Below are 16,685 nucleotides of genomic sequence, written 5' to 3' on the forward strand. Positions count from 1 at the left end.
TAATACCCAAGATACAATTCACAAACCCCAGGAAGCTCAAGAAGAAGGAAGACCAAAGTGTGGATGCTTTAGTCCTTTTTAGAAGGGGGAAGAAACATACTCATAGGAGGAAATATGGAGACAAAGTTTGGAGCAGAGACTGAAGGATGCCCCACCTGGGCATTCCATCCTATATACAGACAATATTTTGGATGTGAAGAAGTGCATGCTGACAGGGGCCTGATATAGCTATCTCCTGAGTGGCTCGCCAGAGCCTGACAAATATAGAAGCGGATGCTCACAGCCAACATTGAAGTAAGAATGGGGTCACCAATGGAGGTGTTAGAAGAAGGACTGAAAGAGCTGAAGGGGTTTGCCACCCCATAGGAAGAACAATATCAACCATTGAAATTCCCTCAGAGTTCCCAGTGACTAAAACACCATCCAAGTCTACGCAGGGATGGGCCTATGGCTCCAGCTGCATATGTAGCAGAGAACGACCTTCTCGGGCATCAGTGAGAGGAGAGACCCTTGGTCTTCTCAAGGCTTGATGCTCCAGTATAGGGGAATATCAGGGTGAGAGGTGGGAGGTGGTGGGAGGTGGGAGGTGGGAAGTGGGAAGTGGGAGGTGGGAGGTGGGAGGTGGGAGGGAGTGAATGGGTGAGTGAGGGAGCACCTTCATAGAAGCAGGGGGAGAGGGATGGGATGGCGGGTTTCTGGAGGGGAACATGGGAGAGAGAATAATATTTAAAATGTAAATAAAAATATCCAATAAAAGAAAAAAATAAAAAACTGCAGGGATAAAAATGGAGAATTGACTGAGGGAAAGGAGTTCCAGTACTGGCCCAACTTGGGATCCAGATCAAGGGGAGGTTCCAAAGCCTAACATTGTTTTGATGCTATGGTATGCTTACAGACAGGAGCCAAGCATGGATGTCCTCTGAGAGAGCCAACAAGCAACTGACTGAGGCAGATTCAGATACCTACACCCAACCATTGGACTGAAGTCGAGGACCCCTGTGGTTGAATTAGGGAAAGACTGGAAGAAGCTGAGGAAGAGGGCAACCACATAGTCTCAACCAAAAGTCTCAACTAACTTGGACCCCTGAGATCTCTCAGTCACTGAGCTAGCAGACAAGCAGCATACAGGAGCTGGTTCAAGGCCCCCAACAGATATATATCAAAGGACTGCCTGGTCTGGCCTCAATGGGAGAAGATGTGACTAACCTTTGAGAGATTTCAGGACCCAGGGTATGGAGAGGCCTGGCAGGGCATGAGGAACATCCTCTTGGAGACCCGGGGTAGGGAGAGAAGAAATGGGATGAGGAACTGTGGGGGAGCTGTGGAGTGTGACAATGATGGACTTTAAAAAAATAAAAGTAAACATCACACTGCAGCATCACTGGGCTTTCTCTGGTTCTGCCTGTCACCTCAGCATCATGTCCTCTGCAAGAGTGAACCGCCAGCTGATATTACCTCTGAGCTACTCCTAGATCAGTTTATTCTGTGGGCTGAGTCCTATCAATCTTTCATGGCCTAATTTAAATGAAAAGCCTACACAAAGACACCTTAAATTCTATGGCCATGCTTACTAATCCTCTTCCTAGCCACTCTCTCTGTCTCTCTGTCTCCCTGTCCCTCTCTCTCCTTCTCTCGATCTCTTTCTCCTCTCTCTCTCTCTCCCTCTCGATATCTCTTCCCCCCCTCTGTATACAGTGGTACAAAATAAAAAATAAAAATAATAATAACAACAACAACAACAATGATGATGATGATGATGATAAAATAGGCCCCATCTTCTGTTGTCTGCAAGAGTGAACCTTGCTGGCAAACCCTTAGAGTGAAAGAATGAAATAGAATTAGAAAGAGAGGAGCATAGAGATGTTACTATCTGACAAATATTTCTCAAACCTAAATTAGAAAAGATAAAGAGTATTATTTTATATTGGTTGGGCTCACCATCTTTCATGATAATAGTAAAATTTTAAGTAGATATGCATTTGATATTAGGTCACCCTACTGTGAGAATCACCATTTTTCTAAAAGTTACTTACAGATTTAATGATCCTAATATCACTCTTACAGAATAGGAAAAAAAAACTATTCTAAAAATTTATATAGAACTGTGAAAGACTATATATAGTCAAAACAATCCTGAGCAAAAAGAACAATGCTGGAGAGATGACCATCCAGATCCTTATATTACAGGGTCATAGTAGTAAAAATGGTACTGACACACCCAACTTCATAAAACAAACACTAGTATATATAAAGTAACAAGTTGACCATAACGTAATAGTAGTGGATGACTTCAACAACCACTTTTACAAATAGACATATGGACAAAAAGTCAGCAAAGAAACACCTGAGTTTATTGTGATTATAGTCAAATGGATTTAACAGGCATTTCACTCACACTGCAAAATACACATTCTCCTCAGTAGTTCATGGATCTTTCTCTAAAGTATAAGCCACATCTTAGGACAAAGGTCAGTTCTTTCCTAATCCATGGCAATTGAAATGTTTCTTTTATTCTGCCTGAATACCGTGGAGTAAAACTAAAAATCAACAGCAAGAGAATGTAAACAACAAAAACTCACAGAGCTGGAACAACATGACTTCGTAAGTGATGGATGTGTCATAAAAGAAACGAGCAGTTTAAAACTTCCTACAATTTTATGAAAATGAAACTACAAAACACTAGAACCTGTCCGGCACAAAGTAGCTCCAGAAGTTTAAATATGCAAGTGCTTGCATTAAACCTCAGAGAAATATCAAATAACTAACTTACTGAAACACTATAGGACCTTAGGAAAGTAAGAACAAGCCAATCCTCACTCAATAGATGAAAAGAACCACTAAACACCAGGAAGGCACAAATCAAATGGAATTGAATAGATTCTATGAAATCAACACTCAGTTCTTTTAAAAGACGAATGAGATTTGCAAACTCTTGGTCAAACTAACCACTATGAAATGCGAGAGAAGAGGGAAATGTTACAACAAGCATAGGAAATTCAAAGGATGTTTAGGCTATTCTTTGAAAGCTTAAATACCAATAAACTATACAGTTTGAGAAATGTGAATAATTTTCTAGATAAATCTTACCTAAAAATAGTCCAAGAGAATATAAATAACTTAAGACCGAGAAGTAGTAGCAAAGTTTTCCAACTAACAAAAGTCAAATGTTGATGCTCTTGAATTCAATTTTACTGACCTTTAAATAAGAAATAGCACAATGTTCCTTAAACTATTCCATGGCCAAAAGGGGAAGACATGTTATCAAACTCAGTTTTGAAGCCAGTACTAGCCTGATATCAAAGCAGATAAGAACACAACCAAAAATAGTAAACCAATGCCTCTAATGAATACTAAGGAATAATTCTTAAAAATGCATGCAAATCCGGTTTCACTATGTATTTGCAAAACAAACAAAAACAAAATAGAACCCATTCACTATTACAAAGAAAGCCTTATTCCATGAATGCAAATACACAAATCACTATATCAATGTATATGTATCATATTATTAGACTTATGCACAGAAATCACACGATCATTTCAAAAGACACAGGGAAGTCTATGTCAAAATTCAACATCCCTTTATGATAAATGACCCAAAGATATGAGGACCAGAAGGAATGTATCTTAATATAATAAAATATATGTGTGACAAATAGCTAGTATTTTACTAAATAAGGAAAAACTCAAGGTGTTACCATTAAAATTAGGAATGGAATAATAGTGTTTATTTTCTCCATACTTCTTCAAAACAGTGCTTTAAGTTTTCACTATAAAAGTGAACCAAGGAAAAGAAATAAATGTGCATAAATAGAAATTTGAAGGACCAAATCACCCTGATGGAGACAATATGACATTGGGCATGAATATCATGAGCGGTGAAATCAGTAAATATTAGCAATGGCAAACACCGCACAAAGTTATTAGAAACAAAATTAATATATAAAAATTAGTTTTTTATATACCAATAATGAACACACTGAGAAATGAGTTGAGAAGTCAATATTATTCACATAGCTTCAAAAGCACTTAGAAATAAACCTAACCAAGTGAGTGAAAGACTTCTACAGTTTTAAAGCACTGAAGTAAAAAAATGTAAGAAGACAGCAGAGGATAGAAAGACACCTCATTATTATGAATTTGTAGAATTAATACAGTTAAATTATGTAACTATATTGCCAAATGTGTTCTACAGATTCCATACAATCCTTATCAAAATTCCAAGGAAATTTTCCCAGAATTTACCTTTTAAAATGTGTAGGGAAGATTAAAAGACCCCACACAACCAAAGCCATCTTCAGTAAAAAGAACTCTGTGCCAGGAATCCTGGTATCTGAGTTGACTACAGAGCCAAGGGAGCAAAGAACAGGGTGGGTGGCAATGTCACAAAACAGATTTAGAGACCAAGGAATAAATCTAAAACCAAACATCAGAAAAAGACATTAACAATGGCGTGGGGAAGATAAGTGTCTATTCATACATGAGTGGATTTCTCTTTCCATCTCTCACCCTGTATAAAGGTTAATTTAAAAATAAACAAAAATTAATCTAAGGTCTCACCTGAAACTCTGAAACTGTTAGAGGAAAATGTAGAAAAATCTTTCAAGATATAGGCATAGCAAGGATAACCTGCAAAAGACTCTGTAGTCAGGAAATGGTGACAAGAGGTGACCGATGAGATCACATGGAACTAAACAGCTTCTTCATTTCTAAGGGAACAACCGAGCAAAGAGAAGCTTGGTGAGTGGGAGAAAGTCATTGCCAACCCTGTGTCTGACAGATGATGAACACCTAGAATACATAGTGAACACAACCAGACACTCCAAACCTAAACAACCCCATCTCAAATGGGACAATGAAACGGACAGGTGGACAGCTCTCAGAGGACGACGTTCAAATGGCCAGTAACACATAAACGATATTAAATAACTTTATCCAAAAAAGCACAGATTAAAAAACACATCGAGATTCATTACTATCTCATCTCATCTCAGAATGGCTATGAGAGAAAGGAGGGGAATAGCAACCCTCCTACAATTTTGCTGGAAATGTACACTAGTCTGTCAGCTATGGGAATCAGAATGTAGGTTTCTAAAAATTTCAAAAAATAGAACTTCCACATGACCCAGCTTTACTACCACTGTATATAATGTGTCCTTGTATACCATCCTCATAAACATTCAAGGATTCTACATCAACATGACACAAGACTTTTTGAATATTACTCCTCATTACACTCCCATTACAGATGAGTTATAAAATCAACATATTTTTCCATTAATACACACATAAAATAATCATATATGTACTTAGAACACAGTGTGATTTCCTTAGCTAATGGATCAAACTGAATCAGCTGTTCAAATTATGGAAAGTTTTAGAAGATTTAAAAATGATATTCCACAAATAAGATAATGTGAATTTAAAACTGGATGGTCTCATGGTAAATCTGAAAACTCTCCATTGTTCTCTACAGGAAGAAGCCAAAGCACAAAGGTGCTGTATTGGATTCATTGACCAATCAATCCCAATGTTGATTGGCTTAGATACCACTCTCAGCTATTAATTACAAGGCTTGAGTCTTTTTCTGGCAGTCACCCTACCCAAGAACTTTCGGCAGCTTTGAACACCAGTAACTTCTATGCTACTTCCTTGTTTTCAGTTTACTTTTATTTTATGGTTCACTTCCTTCAAACAGATGATTGAATCTTGAGCCTCATAGCTGACCTGGGTAATGTTCACCTTTTACTTTGTAATACAACTTTTGCCCGGATGTTCTTGTGGCTTTAAACACAATCTCTATCTGGGTAATTCAGCCAATGGGCCTGATTCCAAGCTTACTGAGTTTAGAGGCAGGAGACTTCATCTTGTTAAACACAGTTGCCATGGCAACAACTTCCACTGGAAGTTAGCTGCTCTCTTCCCTTTATTTTTCAATGTTCTAAGTCACAGCTTATCCATCCAAAGTTATTGTAAAAATGGAGTGTGCATGTGCCATCCCCACTAATATTAGTTCTTTGCAAATTTCATATAGTATATTCTTTTTATTTATTGGATTTTTTAAATTTATATTTCAAATGTTATTCTCTTTCCAGGTTTCCCACCCATAAGCCCCTATCCTATCCTCCCTTCTTCCATGAGGGTGTTTCCCCCTCTCCTACCACTCCCACTTCCCACCCTGACATTTCCTACACTGGGGGTCCAGCCTTGGCAAGACCAAGGGCTTCTCCTCCTATTGGTGCCCAACAAGGCCATCCTCTGCTACATATGCAGCTGGAGCCGTGGGTCTGTCCATGTGTATTCTTTGGATGGTGGTTTAGTCCCTGGGAGCTCTGGTTGGTTGGTATTGTTGTTCTTATGGGGTTGTAAGCCCCTTCAGCTCCTTCAATTCTTTCTCTAATTCCTCCAGTGGGGACCCAGTTCTCAGTTCAATGGTTTGCTGCTAGCATTTGCCTCTGTATTTGTCATGCTCTGACTGAGCCTCTCAGGAGCCATCTTAAACTTCCTTTAGAGGTACCATTCTTTCTCTTTCTACCCAGGTTTGTGTCTTCTCTCTTTGTGTTTTGTTGTTGTTGTTGTTGAACAAGTCAAGTTTATATTGTCCATGCTTTCTTGATATGTGGCCTTACACTGAGGGAGGTAGGATGAGCATGGACAACCTACCAGAGGTCACAACCTTAAAGAAAAATGACTTCCCCTCTCTCAGCAGCCATCAATTGCCAAGGCCTTCAGCTAGAGGGTGGTACTTCATGGTCACCTTCCCTCTCCATTCTGGGAATTTTTCGGACTGATCTTGGAAAGATTATTAAGAGCCAGAGGTTATGGATGACTGTAAGGAAACGCTGTTTTCCCTGGCACAGCACAGCAGGTGCTCATATGAATACATGTATCTGTGACTGCATGCACAAAAGGTTTCTTTCAAATTAATGTCCTCCCTTCTCTGTCACCACCTCTTTAGTTTGGGCTCCTACCATTTATATTTGATTTCTTTCAAGTGTCAACTTCCTGGGTCCTACGTCTATATCCCCAATAGTCTAGTCGCATCTTCACCTACTAGTCTCTCTTTATTTAAAGAGCAATTCTGCTTTTAGTTTCCTTCATGCCTTCTAAAAATCACGGTCTTTGTGAATTATTTCTTGATATGTACCCAAAAATATTTACAAGCATACTTTCACCACTCTTCTCTTAAGTGTGGAGGTTGCTTAGGTGAACTGTATAAATAAGCTGGAATTTGAAGGCATTTCTTCACATCTTCTCCAATTGTAAATCATGTCAACCCATCATAAAAAATCTCTAAATGTGTAAGTAAATGCCTTAAAGGCAAATAGTTTACATTATACATGTTTTGTTTTATTTCTATTTAGTGATTGCTAAGTATGCTTCTTCTAAAATTGTCTCATTTCAACTGTATAAATGTTTTTGTTTATCATCTATAAGTTTTCATTCATAAAAATTTCACAGGATATTGAAAAGGAAGATACTTCTCTAGAGTTGTATAATTCTTTAGGAATCTCTATTGCTAAGCAACTCAAATGCAAGTTACATATTTTCTATAGTTTCTATCACAGAACTGTCTTGTACTACAGGATTTTTAAAACATAAACATTCGTGCACAACCTAAAAATTTTAATTGTGAGTACCATAATTTTTAAACATTTTTGTTGGCAAATGTGTTACAATGATATGAATACTAAAAAGTACTTAATAACATATTACACTTATTTTGAATAACTTATGGTACTAATTTTTACTTTGAAATGATAATGCATTTATGTTCCTATATATGTGAAATATTAACACATACAGTTTCTAATTGCAAATCTACTTGCAATAAAATATTTAATGTATGTACTTCTAAGATCTTTTGGCTTGAACATTTGGTTGCATTATAATCTTCAGGATAAGTATGAGAAGAATCAACTTTGACTACTTTAACATGAAGTCAATAAGTTTTCAAAAAATTCTCTTACTATTCACCTAATCTTGTGTACCTTATTCTCTCTGTGGAGGTGCCCCTTTAATCTATTCATCCCCAAATTGCACGATTTTGCAATTGAATCTCTCTCGCAAATGTCAGGCTGTGCTGGTATGTGCACTGTTCTGCCTGGGTTTTATTTCACAATACCTTGATGTTTTGAAATGCAAGCTTCAAAAATAAAAGCATGATTACAAAATAATTTTTCTCAAATGGTTTATGATAGGAATTAATACACTTGTGCCTTGGTTGAATATGTCACCAGAAATTGGGAGATTCATTTACTCCTTTTATGACTGAGTAAGTGTTGAATTGGGAATTTAAAAGTTAGGCCTGGGGGAAGACACAGTACTTAATCCCACATTTATGTTAAAAAATAATTTCATTATTACTGAGAGAAAATGAGTTTCCAGAAACCCATGATGGCCTTTATTCTTCCTAATTATTATTATTTTTGTGGTGTAGTAGAGCTTAGCACAAATATTCCTAAGTATCTCTTTAAAGCTGTAAGAATATTTGGACACCATAGAGTCAAATCCCCAGAACATGACTGAACCCTGTACACTTAGGCATAGGAAGTATCACAATATCTACTTGCTAGTCACTCCTGTCTCTGAAGACTTCTAGGCTGTGGGCACTTTGACTTGCATTCTTTTCATGTAGCGGGCTCCTTAAAAAAAAAGAAAATTTAAACAATTTTAATTAAATGTACTTATAAATTAATAAATGCATCTAAATGAACACAGTAAGCAAGAACAGAATGTTCAGAGGCATTCCTAGCTGTCAGTTGCTACACTTTCTATCAGTGTCAGTCCCCAAACACCACTCAAACATTTGAGCCACGGCTGTGCAAATTCAATGTGTGACAGAACCTTTACTTTTCAAGTGATACACCTTCCCTGCAAGAAGACTATGCATAAAATAATACTCCCCTCTAATGCTTTGCTACCAGAATAATAGTCACAAAGTGTACTTCCTTTATTTGGAAAATTATAAAAACATAGTTTTTGAAAAGTATCATGTAGTTTGTTTCTTACAGATTAGAGTAACTTCCAATAATTCCATTTGAATGACTTTTTTGTTCTTACTACTAAAAACACAGATTTACTAATTTCTGGTGATCTTCAAATAAAAACATCTGCTTTGAAGTGGTCAGTTTCCATGCAGGAGTGAACATGGCTGATGCCTTCAATGTATAAAGAAAAAACCAAACAAGCAAAATGGAGCCTAACATATTCCTATGCACTGGTAATAATTAAATTTTTGAAGAGTACTTTTTGTGGAGTGAATGAAGTTATAGACATTTATTTTGCATAAGTATTTGACTTTCTGCATGTGTTCTACTGATGGCTGATTTGGGAAAATACAAAAGTACTTTAAAATATTAATTTGAATATTTTATATAAAATCTTTCCTTACATAGTTTATATTAAGCTAATTTCTAGGAAATTATTAAATTGTCCAGATTTTACACACACACACACACACACACACACACACACACACACACACACACAAACACACACACATACACACCACTTACTATAGAACTGTGAACAATCTAGTCTAAGTGGAATTAGAGTTATATAGAGCTGGAGAATTTTATGGCATTCAAAATGCTTTTACTGTTACTTTTATTTAATGTATATTACAATCAAATGCTTAAGATGTGGGGTGAAAAGATGAAAGAAGTGTTCAAAATGAAGGAAATTTTCAAGATGTGCTTAATTATACCAACTACATATGGAAGAACTTATGTATTAAGGACTTGTCTCCAGGGAGAACTCTGAAGGATGTTTTGGAAAACTCAAAACATAGTGACAGTGAATAAATAGCAATTAAGATGATGAAGATTATGTTCATTTAATTGATGCAATTATTTATTTGTTTGAAATGTTCAGTCTTAGATGGAATAAAGCTTAGCAAATGATGTGTTTAGGTTCAAGCAATTTTCTGATTACATATGCATTGTTAAAGTGAAATACAATGTATTTGTTAGATCTAAACTTAAACAATAGCAACAAAAGATAAGAAAGAAATTAGAGTTGATATGGCTTAACATCTTTATAGACTTGGTATTGTGTCAGAGGAAAAAAGGATTCAGAGTCCCTGTCATGACACACAAATACTGATTCACTGCAGGTTCTCTTCACACAGAACTAGAGACATGGCCATTATTCTCCCAAACAATATTTCATTTTGCTTAGGGTCTCTTGCTCTTCAGATATTTGCAGGCCAGTTTTCACAATCCATCTCAAAGTTCAGGTCAATGGCTTCCTCTCTTGGGTCCCTTTTGTTTCTCAAGTGCATGTTACATGGGTTCTTTGGTCCTTCAAACTTCCCATGCCTTCTATTATCAGGTTTACATCTCGGAGTCTCAAACAAACATTGTTTTCTACTTAAGACCATACATTGTAGACTGTAAGCACTTCATACATTGGTTAAATATTTATTTAAGGTTGAAGAATTACTGTTTTCATGAGAACATTTTCAGCAGAGGTATTAGGCCTAGCTGGGAAAGATTCTCAATCTCTTTGCCCACTAATAGGAGAGAGCAGAGACTCAGAGCAGCTTTGTGTGTTTAGGGACCATCTTCTCCTGAGGAGAGGGAAGGTTGCTACAGCTGTTTAAATCTGGACAGCTTTTCCTTTTTGTTCAGAACAAAGTTTGGTAAATTAAAAATAAAATATACCAATGCAAAAATCCCCAAAAGAATTACAGGAAAGCACAATCAAACAGGTGAAGGAATTAAAAATGGAAATAGAAGCAATAAAGAAAGCACAAAGGGAGACAACCCTGGATATAGAAAACCAAAAGAAGAGACAAGGAGCCGTAGATACAAGTATCACCAACAGAATACAAGAGATGGAAGAAAGAATCCCAGTAGCAGAAGATTCCATAGAAATTATTGACACAACTATCAAGGATAATGTAAAATGGAAAAAGCTACTGGCCCAAAACATACAGGAAATCCAGGACACAATGAGAAGATCAAAGCTAAGGATAATAGGTATAGAAGAGAGTGAAGACTCCCAACTCAAAGGACCAGTAAATATCTTCAACAAAATCATAGAAGAAAACTTCCCTAACCTAAAGAAAGAGATGCCCATAAACATACAAGAAGCCCACAGAACTCCAAATAGATTGGACCAGGAAAGAAACTCCTCCTGTCACATAACAGTCAAAACACCAAATGCACAAAACAAAGAAAGAATATTAAAAGCAGTAAGGGAAAAAGGTCAAGTAACATATAAAGGCAGACCTATCAGAATTACACCTGATTTCTCACCAGAGATTACGAAAGCCAGAAGATCCTGGACAGATGTCATACAGACCCTAAGAGAACACAAATGCCAGCCCAGGATACTGTATCCAGCAAAACTCTCAATTAACATAGATGGAGAAACCAAGATATTCCAAGACAAAACCAAATTTATACAATATCTTTCTACAAATCCAGCCCTACAAAGGATAATAAATGGTAAAGCCCAACACAAGGAGGAAAGCTACACCCTAGAAAAAGCAAGAAACTACTTGTTTTGTAACAAAACAAAGAGAAGACAAGCACACAAACATAATCTCACATCCAAACATGAATATAACTGGAAGCAACAATCACTATTCCATAATATCTCTCAACATCAATGGACTCAATTCCCCAATAAAAAGACACAGATTAACAAACTGGATATGTAATGAGGACCCAACATTTTGCTGCCTACAGGAAACACACTTCAGAGAAAAAGACAGACACTACCTCACAGTACAAGGCTGGAAAACAACTTACCAAGCAAATGGTCTGAAGAAGCAAGCTGGAGTAGCCACTCTAATATTGAATAAAATTGATTTTCAACCAAAAGTCATCAAAAAAGATAAGAAAGGACACTTCATATTCATCAAAGGAAAAATCCACCAAGATGAACTCTCAATCCTTAATATCTATGCTCCAAATACAAGGGCACCTACATACATAAAAGAAACCTTACTAAAGCTCAAAGCACACATTGCACCTCACACAATAATAGCAGGAGATTTCAACACCCCACTCTCATCAATGGACAGATCATGAAAACAGAAATTAAACAGAGACATAGACAGACTAAGAGAAGCCATGAACCAAATGGATTTAACAGATATTTATAGAACATTCCATCCTAAAACAAAAGGATATACCTTCTACCACCTCATGGTACTTTCTCCAAAATTGACCATATAATCGGTCATAAAACAGGCCTCAACAGATACAGAAAGATAGAAATAATCCTATGCTTCCTATCAGAACACCATGGGCTAAAGCTGGTCTTCAAAAACAAGGAGGGTTAGGGATTTAGCTCAGTGATAGAGCTCTTACCTAGCAAGTGCAAGGCCCTGGGTTCATTCCCCAGCTCTGAAAAAAAAAAGAAAAAAAAGAAGGAAAGAATGCCCACATATACATGGAGGTTAAACAATGCTCTTCTTAATGATAACCAGGTCAAGGAAGAAATAAAGAAAAAATTTAAGATTTCTTAGAATTTAATGAAAATGAAGGTAGAATGTACCCAAACTTAAGGGATGCAATGAAAAATGTGCTAAGAGGAAAACTCATAGCTCTGAGTACCTGAAGAAAGAAGCAGGAGAGAGCACATATCAGCAGCTTGACAGCACACCTAAAAGCTCTAGCACAAAAAGAAGCAAAACATCCAGGCAGGAAATAATCAAACTCAGAGCTGAAATCAACCAAGTAGAAACAAAAAGGACTATACAAAGAATCAGCAGAACCAAAAGCTGATTCTTTGAGAAAATCAACAAGATAGATAAACCCTTAGCCAGACTAACCAGAGGACACAGAGAGTGTGTCCAAATTAACAAAATCAGAAATGAAAAGGGAGACATAAATACAGAGCCAGAGGAAATTCAAAAAATCATCAGATCCTACTACAGAAGCCTATATTCAACAAAACTTGAAAATTTGGAGGAACTGGATAATTTCCTAGACAGACATCAGGTACGGAAGTTAAATCAGGAACAAATAAACCATTTAACAACCCCATAACTCAAATCAGTCATTAAAAGCAGTTATTAAAAGTCTCCCAACCAAAAAGAGCCCAGGACCAGATGGGTTCAGTGCAGAATTCTATCAGACCTTCATAGAAGACCTCATACCAATACTATCCAAACTCTTCCACAAAATTGAAACAGAGGGAGCGCTACCGAATTCCTTCTATGAAGCCACAATTACTCTTATACCTAAACCACACAAAGACCCAACAAAGAAAGAGATCTTCAGACCAATTTCCCTTATGAATATTGATGTAAAGATACTCAAAAAATTTTTCAAACCGAATCCAAGAGCATATCAAAATCATCATCTATCATTATCAAGTAGGCTTCATTCCAGGGATGCAGGGATGGTTTAATATATGGAAAACCATCAGCGTAATCCAGTATATAAGCAAACTGAAAGAACAAAACCACATGATCATTTCATTAGATGCTGAGAAAGCATTTACCAAAATTTAACATCCCTTTATGATAAAAGTCCTGGAAAGAACAGGAATTCAAGGCCCATGCCTAAACATAGTAAAAGCCATATACAGCAAACCAGTAGCTAATATTAAAATAAACGGAGAGAAATTTGAAGCAATCCCACTAAAATCAGAGAGTAGGCAAGCCTGCCCACTCTCTTCCTACTTATGTAATATAGTTCTCAAAGTCCTAGCCAGAGCAATCAGACAACAAAAGAAGATCAAAGGGATACAGATTGGAAAGGAAGAAGTCAAAATATCTCTATTTGCAGACAATATTATTGTATATTTAAGTGATCCCAAAAGTTCCACCAGAGAACTACTAAACCTGATAAACAACTTCAGCAAAGTGGGTGGGTATAAAATTAACTCAAATAAATCAGTAGCCTTCCTCTACACAAAAGAGAAACAAGCCGAGAAAGAAATTAGGGAAACGACGCCCTTCATAATAGTCCCAAATAATATAAAATACCTTGGTGTGACTTTAACCAAGCAAGTGAAATGTCTGTATGATTAGACTTCAAGCCTCTGAAGAAAGAAATCGAAGAAAATCTCAGAAGCTGGAAAGAACCCAGATGCCCTTCAACAGAGGAATGGATACAGAAAATGTGGTACATCTACACAATGGAATATTACTCAGCTATCAAAACAATGACTTTATGAAATTCATAGGCAAATGGATGGAACTTGAAAATATCATCCTGAGTGAGGTAACGCAGTCAGAGTAAAACACACATGGTATTTACTCATTCATAAGTGGATATTAGTCCAAATGCTCAAATTAACCTAAATGCATGGAACACATGAAACTCAAGACGGATGATCAAAATGTGAATGCTTCACTCCTTCTTTAAAAGGGAGGGAATAGAGAGTAAAGTTTAGAGCAGAGGCTGAAGGAACACCCATTCATAGCCTGCCCCACATGTGGCCCATACATATACAGCCACCCAATTAGATAAGATGGATGAAGCAAAGAAGTGCAGACCGACAGGAGCCGGATGTAGATCTCTCCTGAGAGACACAGCCAGAATACAGCAAACACAGAGGCGAATGCCAGCAGCAAACCACTGAACTGAGAATGGGACCCCTGTTGAAGGAATCAGAGAAAGGACTGGAAGAGCTTGAAGGGTCTCGAGACCCCATATGTAAAACAATTCCAACCAACCAGAGCTCCAGGGACTTAGCCACTACCTAAAGACTATACATGGACTGACCTTGGACTCTGACCTCATAGGTAGCAATGAATAGCCTAGTAAGGGCACCAGTGGAAGGGGAAGCCCTGGGTCCTGCCAAGGCTAGACCCCCAGGGAATGGGATTCTTGGGGAAGGGTGGTAATGGGCAGAGGATGGGGAGGGGAATACCCAGATAGAAGGGGAGGGGGAGGTGTTAGGAAGATGTCGGCCTGGACACTGGGAAAGGGAATAAAAATTGAAATGTAAATAAGAAGTTCCCAATTTAATAAAGATGGAGAAAAAATAAAATATATCATGTTTCTAGTATAAAATAATCACAAAAATGAATTGAATTACTACACTGGTTAATGAAGCTGACAATGATCCTCCTCCTGAGAGTGACATCACTACCAATCATTTTAATTTGAAAGTAACAATAATTTTAATAATTTTATTTAAAGCAACACTAATTTTAAAATCCATTTTATTCCAATTATTATTATTATTATTTTATTGGCTATTTTATTTATTTACATTTCTAATGTTATCCCCTTTCCCGGTTTTCCCTCCAGAAACCTTCTATCCCATCCTTTCCCACACTGCTTCTATGAAGGTGCTCCCCAACTCTTGCCTCCTGCCCTGGCATTCCCCTACACTGGGGCATCGAGCCTTCCCAGGACTAAAGCCCTCTCCTCCCAACAAGGCCATCCTCTGCTATATGTGTGGCTAGAGCCATGGGTCCCTCCATGTGTACCCTTTGGTTGGTGGTTTAGTCCCTGGGAGCTCTGGGAGTCAAAATCCAGGTGTTAGTTGGGAGGTGAAGAAACTTCACCCATGTAGGGTCCAGTTGAAGCAAATTAGGCCACTGAGAGTCAAACCTGAAGTGATTCTTGCTCCCTCTTTTCCCTTCCTTGCCTTCATAAAACAGACAGCTTTGTTTCATCATGCACTTTACCACACTGTTTGGTCTTACAAGAATCCCCTAAACAACAAAACTAACTGTTCATGAGCTGAAAGTTGTGAAACTAACAGCCCAGATAAGGTTTTCCTGCAAAGAAGTTGATTATCTCAGATACTTTTTCACAGTAACAAAAGTCTTCTGACATTGTCGTGAAGCATGGCAATCTGTCCAAAGACTGTGGCTTCTCTTTTTAATAAACATCTGTATATATTTCCTTCTTGCAAGATATTGGCTGACCACTGGGCTTGACAATGGGACAAAGTAGTCTTTTCTAGGATCTAGCAAGATTACTGAGTGGTATGCTCTCAGCATAAAGACTAGAACACATAGCATGTTAATATTTTGTAGTGGGAATACTTTTTGGGGGTATGTAAAATGCCGAATTAACATTCAATAGTTTCATTTATTTCCCAGAACTGAAACTCTTTGATAATCTTTATACTAGATCTCACGCAGATTTCAAATATGTCAAAATGAGCAAGATTTAACTGCAGTGAGCAGGAACATAGCTGATATTACTGGAATGGCCATTGTACAATCAACTAAAGACCGTGTATACAGCTTAGGTCTATGAACTAGAAAACAGGAGTCACTTACAAAATGATATAAGTTGTTAAAATCTAAGTACACAATGTTGTCTTATGACAATTAAAATTGTGTCAAAATACATTATTTTACTACCAAAAAGTGATATATTTCATTTTGATAGTTTTTTTTTCCTTTTTAGAATCTCTCCTGTACCTCAGGCTGGCTTCTAATGGATAAAAATCCTGCCTGAGTCCCTCATCCTCTCAAGAACTTGGATTACAAGCATGAACCCCTGGCTTATTGCCATTTTAAAAATAAAACTCTGCGTTTACTCATCAATTTTCTGTTTGCTATGTTGAAAGGATCACAGAGCTGAATTTATAAGAATACGTGTTTGAATTCTGTAGGGTTTTAAAGTCTGGGCAAGCTTGCTTCTGTCTCTACCAGAATTGAATGTTTGTAGTGGTTCAGGTGGCTAGTGGGACATTGACATTTTAAAACAAAAAACAGTAACCACAAATAAAAACAACAGCACCAATATGCC

The 16,685-nt window shown here is 37.2% G+C and overlaps 1 protein-coding gene across 7 annotated transcripts in view; it reads right to left on the reverse strand.

Annotated features, from left to right (window-relative positions):
- The window catches only part of Lrrc7 (leucine rich repeat containing 7), a 479,249-nt gene that overhangs the window by 336,568 nt on the left and 125,996 nt on the right, over positions 1-16,685 (reverse strand). For 4 of the 7 annotated variants that reach the window (XM_087614702.1, XM_087614694.1, NM_057142.2 and 1 more), the window contains 1 exon segment: positions 8,570-8,645. The exons of the other annotated variants lie outside the window; for them this stretch is intronic. In XM_087614702.1, coding sequence (XP_087470828.1) covers position 8,570 — 1 coding nt within the window. In that variant the 5' untranslated portion in view covers positions 8,571-8,645. 7 annotated transcript variants of the gene reach the window in all.

This window comes from Rattus norvegicus, chromosome 2, assembly GCF_021556685.1.
Source record: "Rattus norvegicus strain SHRSP/BbbUtx chromosome 2, alternate assembly SHRSP_T2T, whole genome shotgun sequence".
Classification (NCBI taxonomy): domain Eukaryota; kingdom Metazoa; phylum Chordata; class Mammalia; order Rodentia; family Muridae; genus Rattus; species Rattus norvegicus.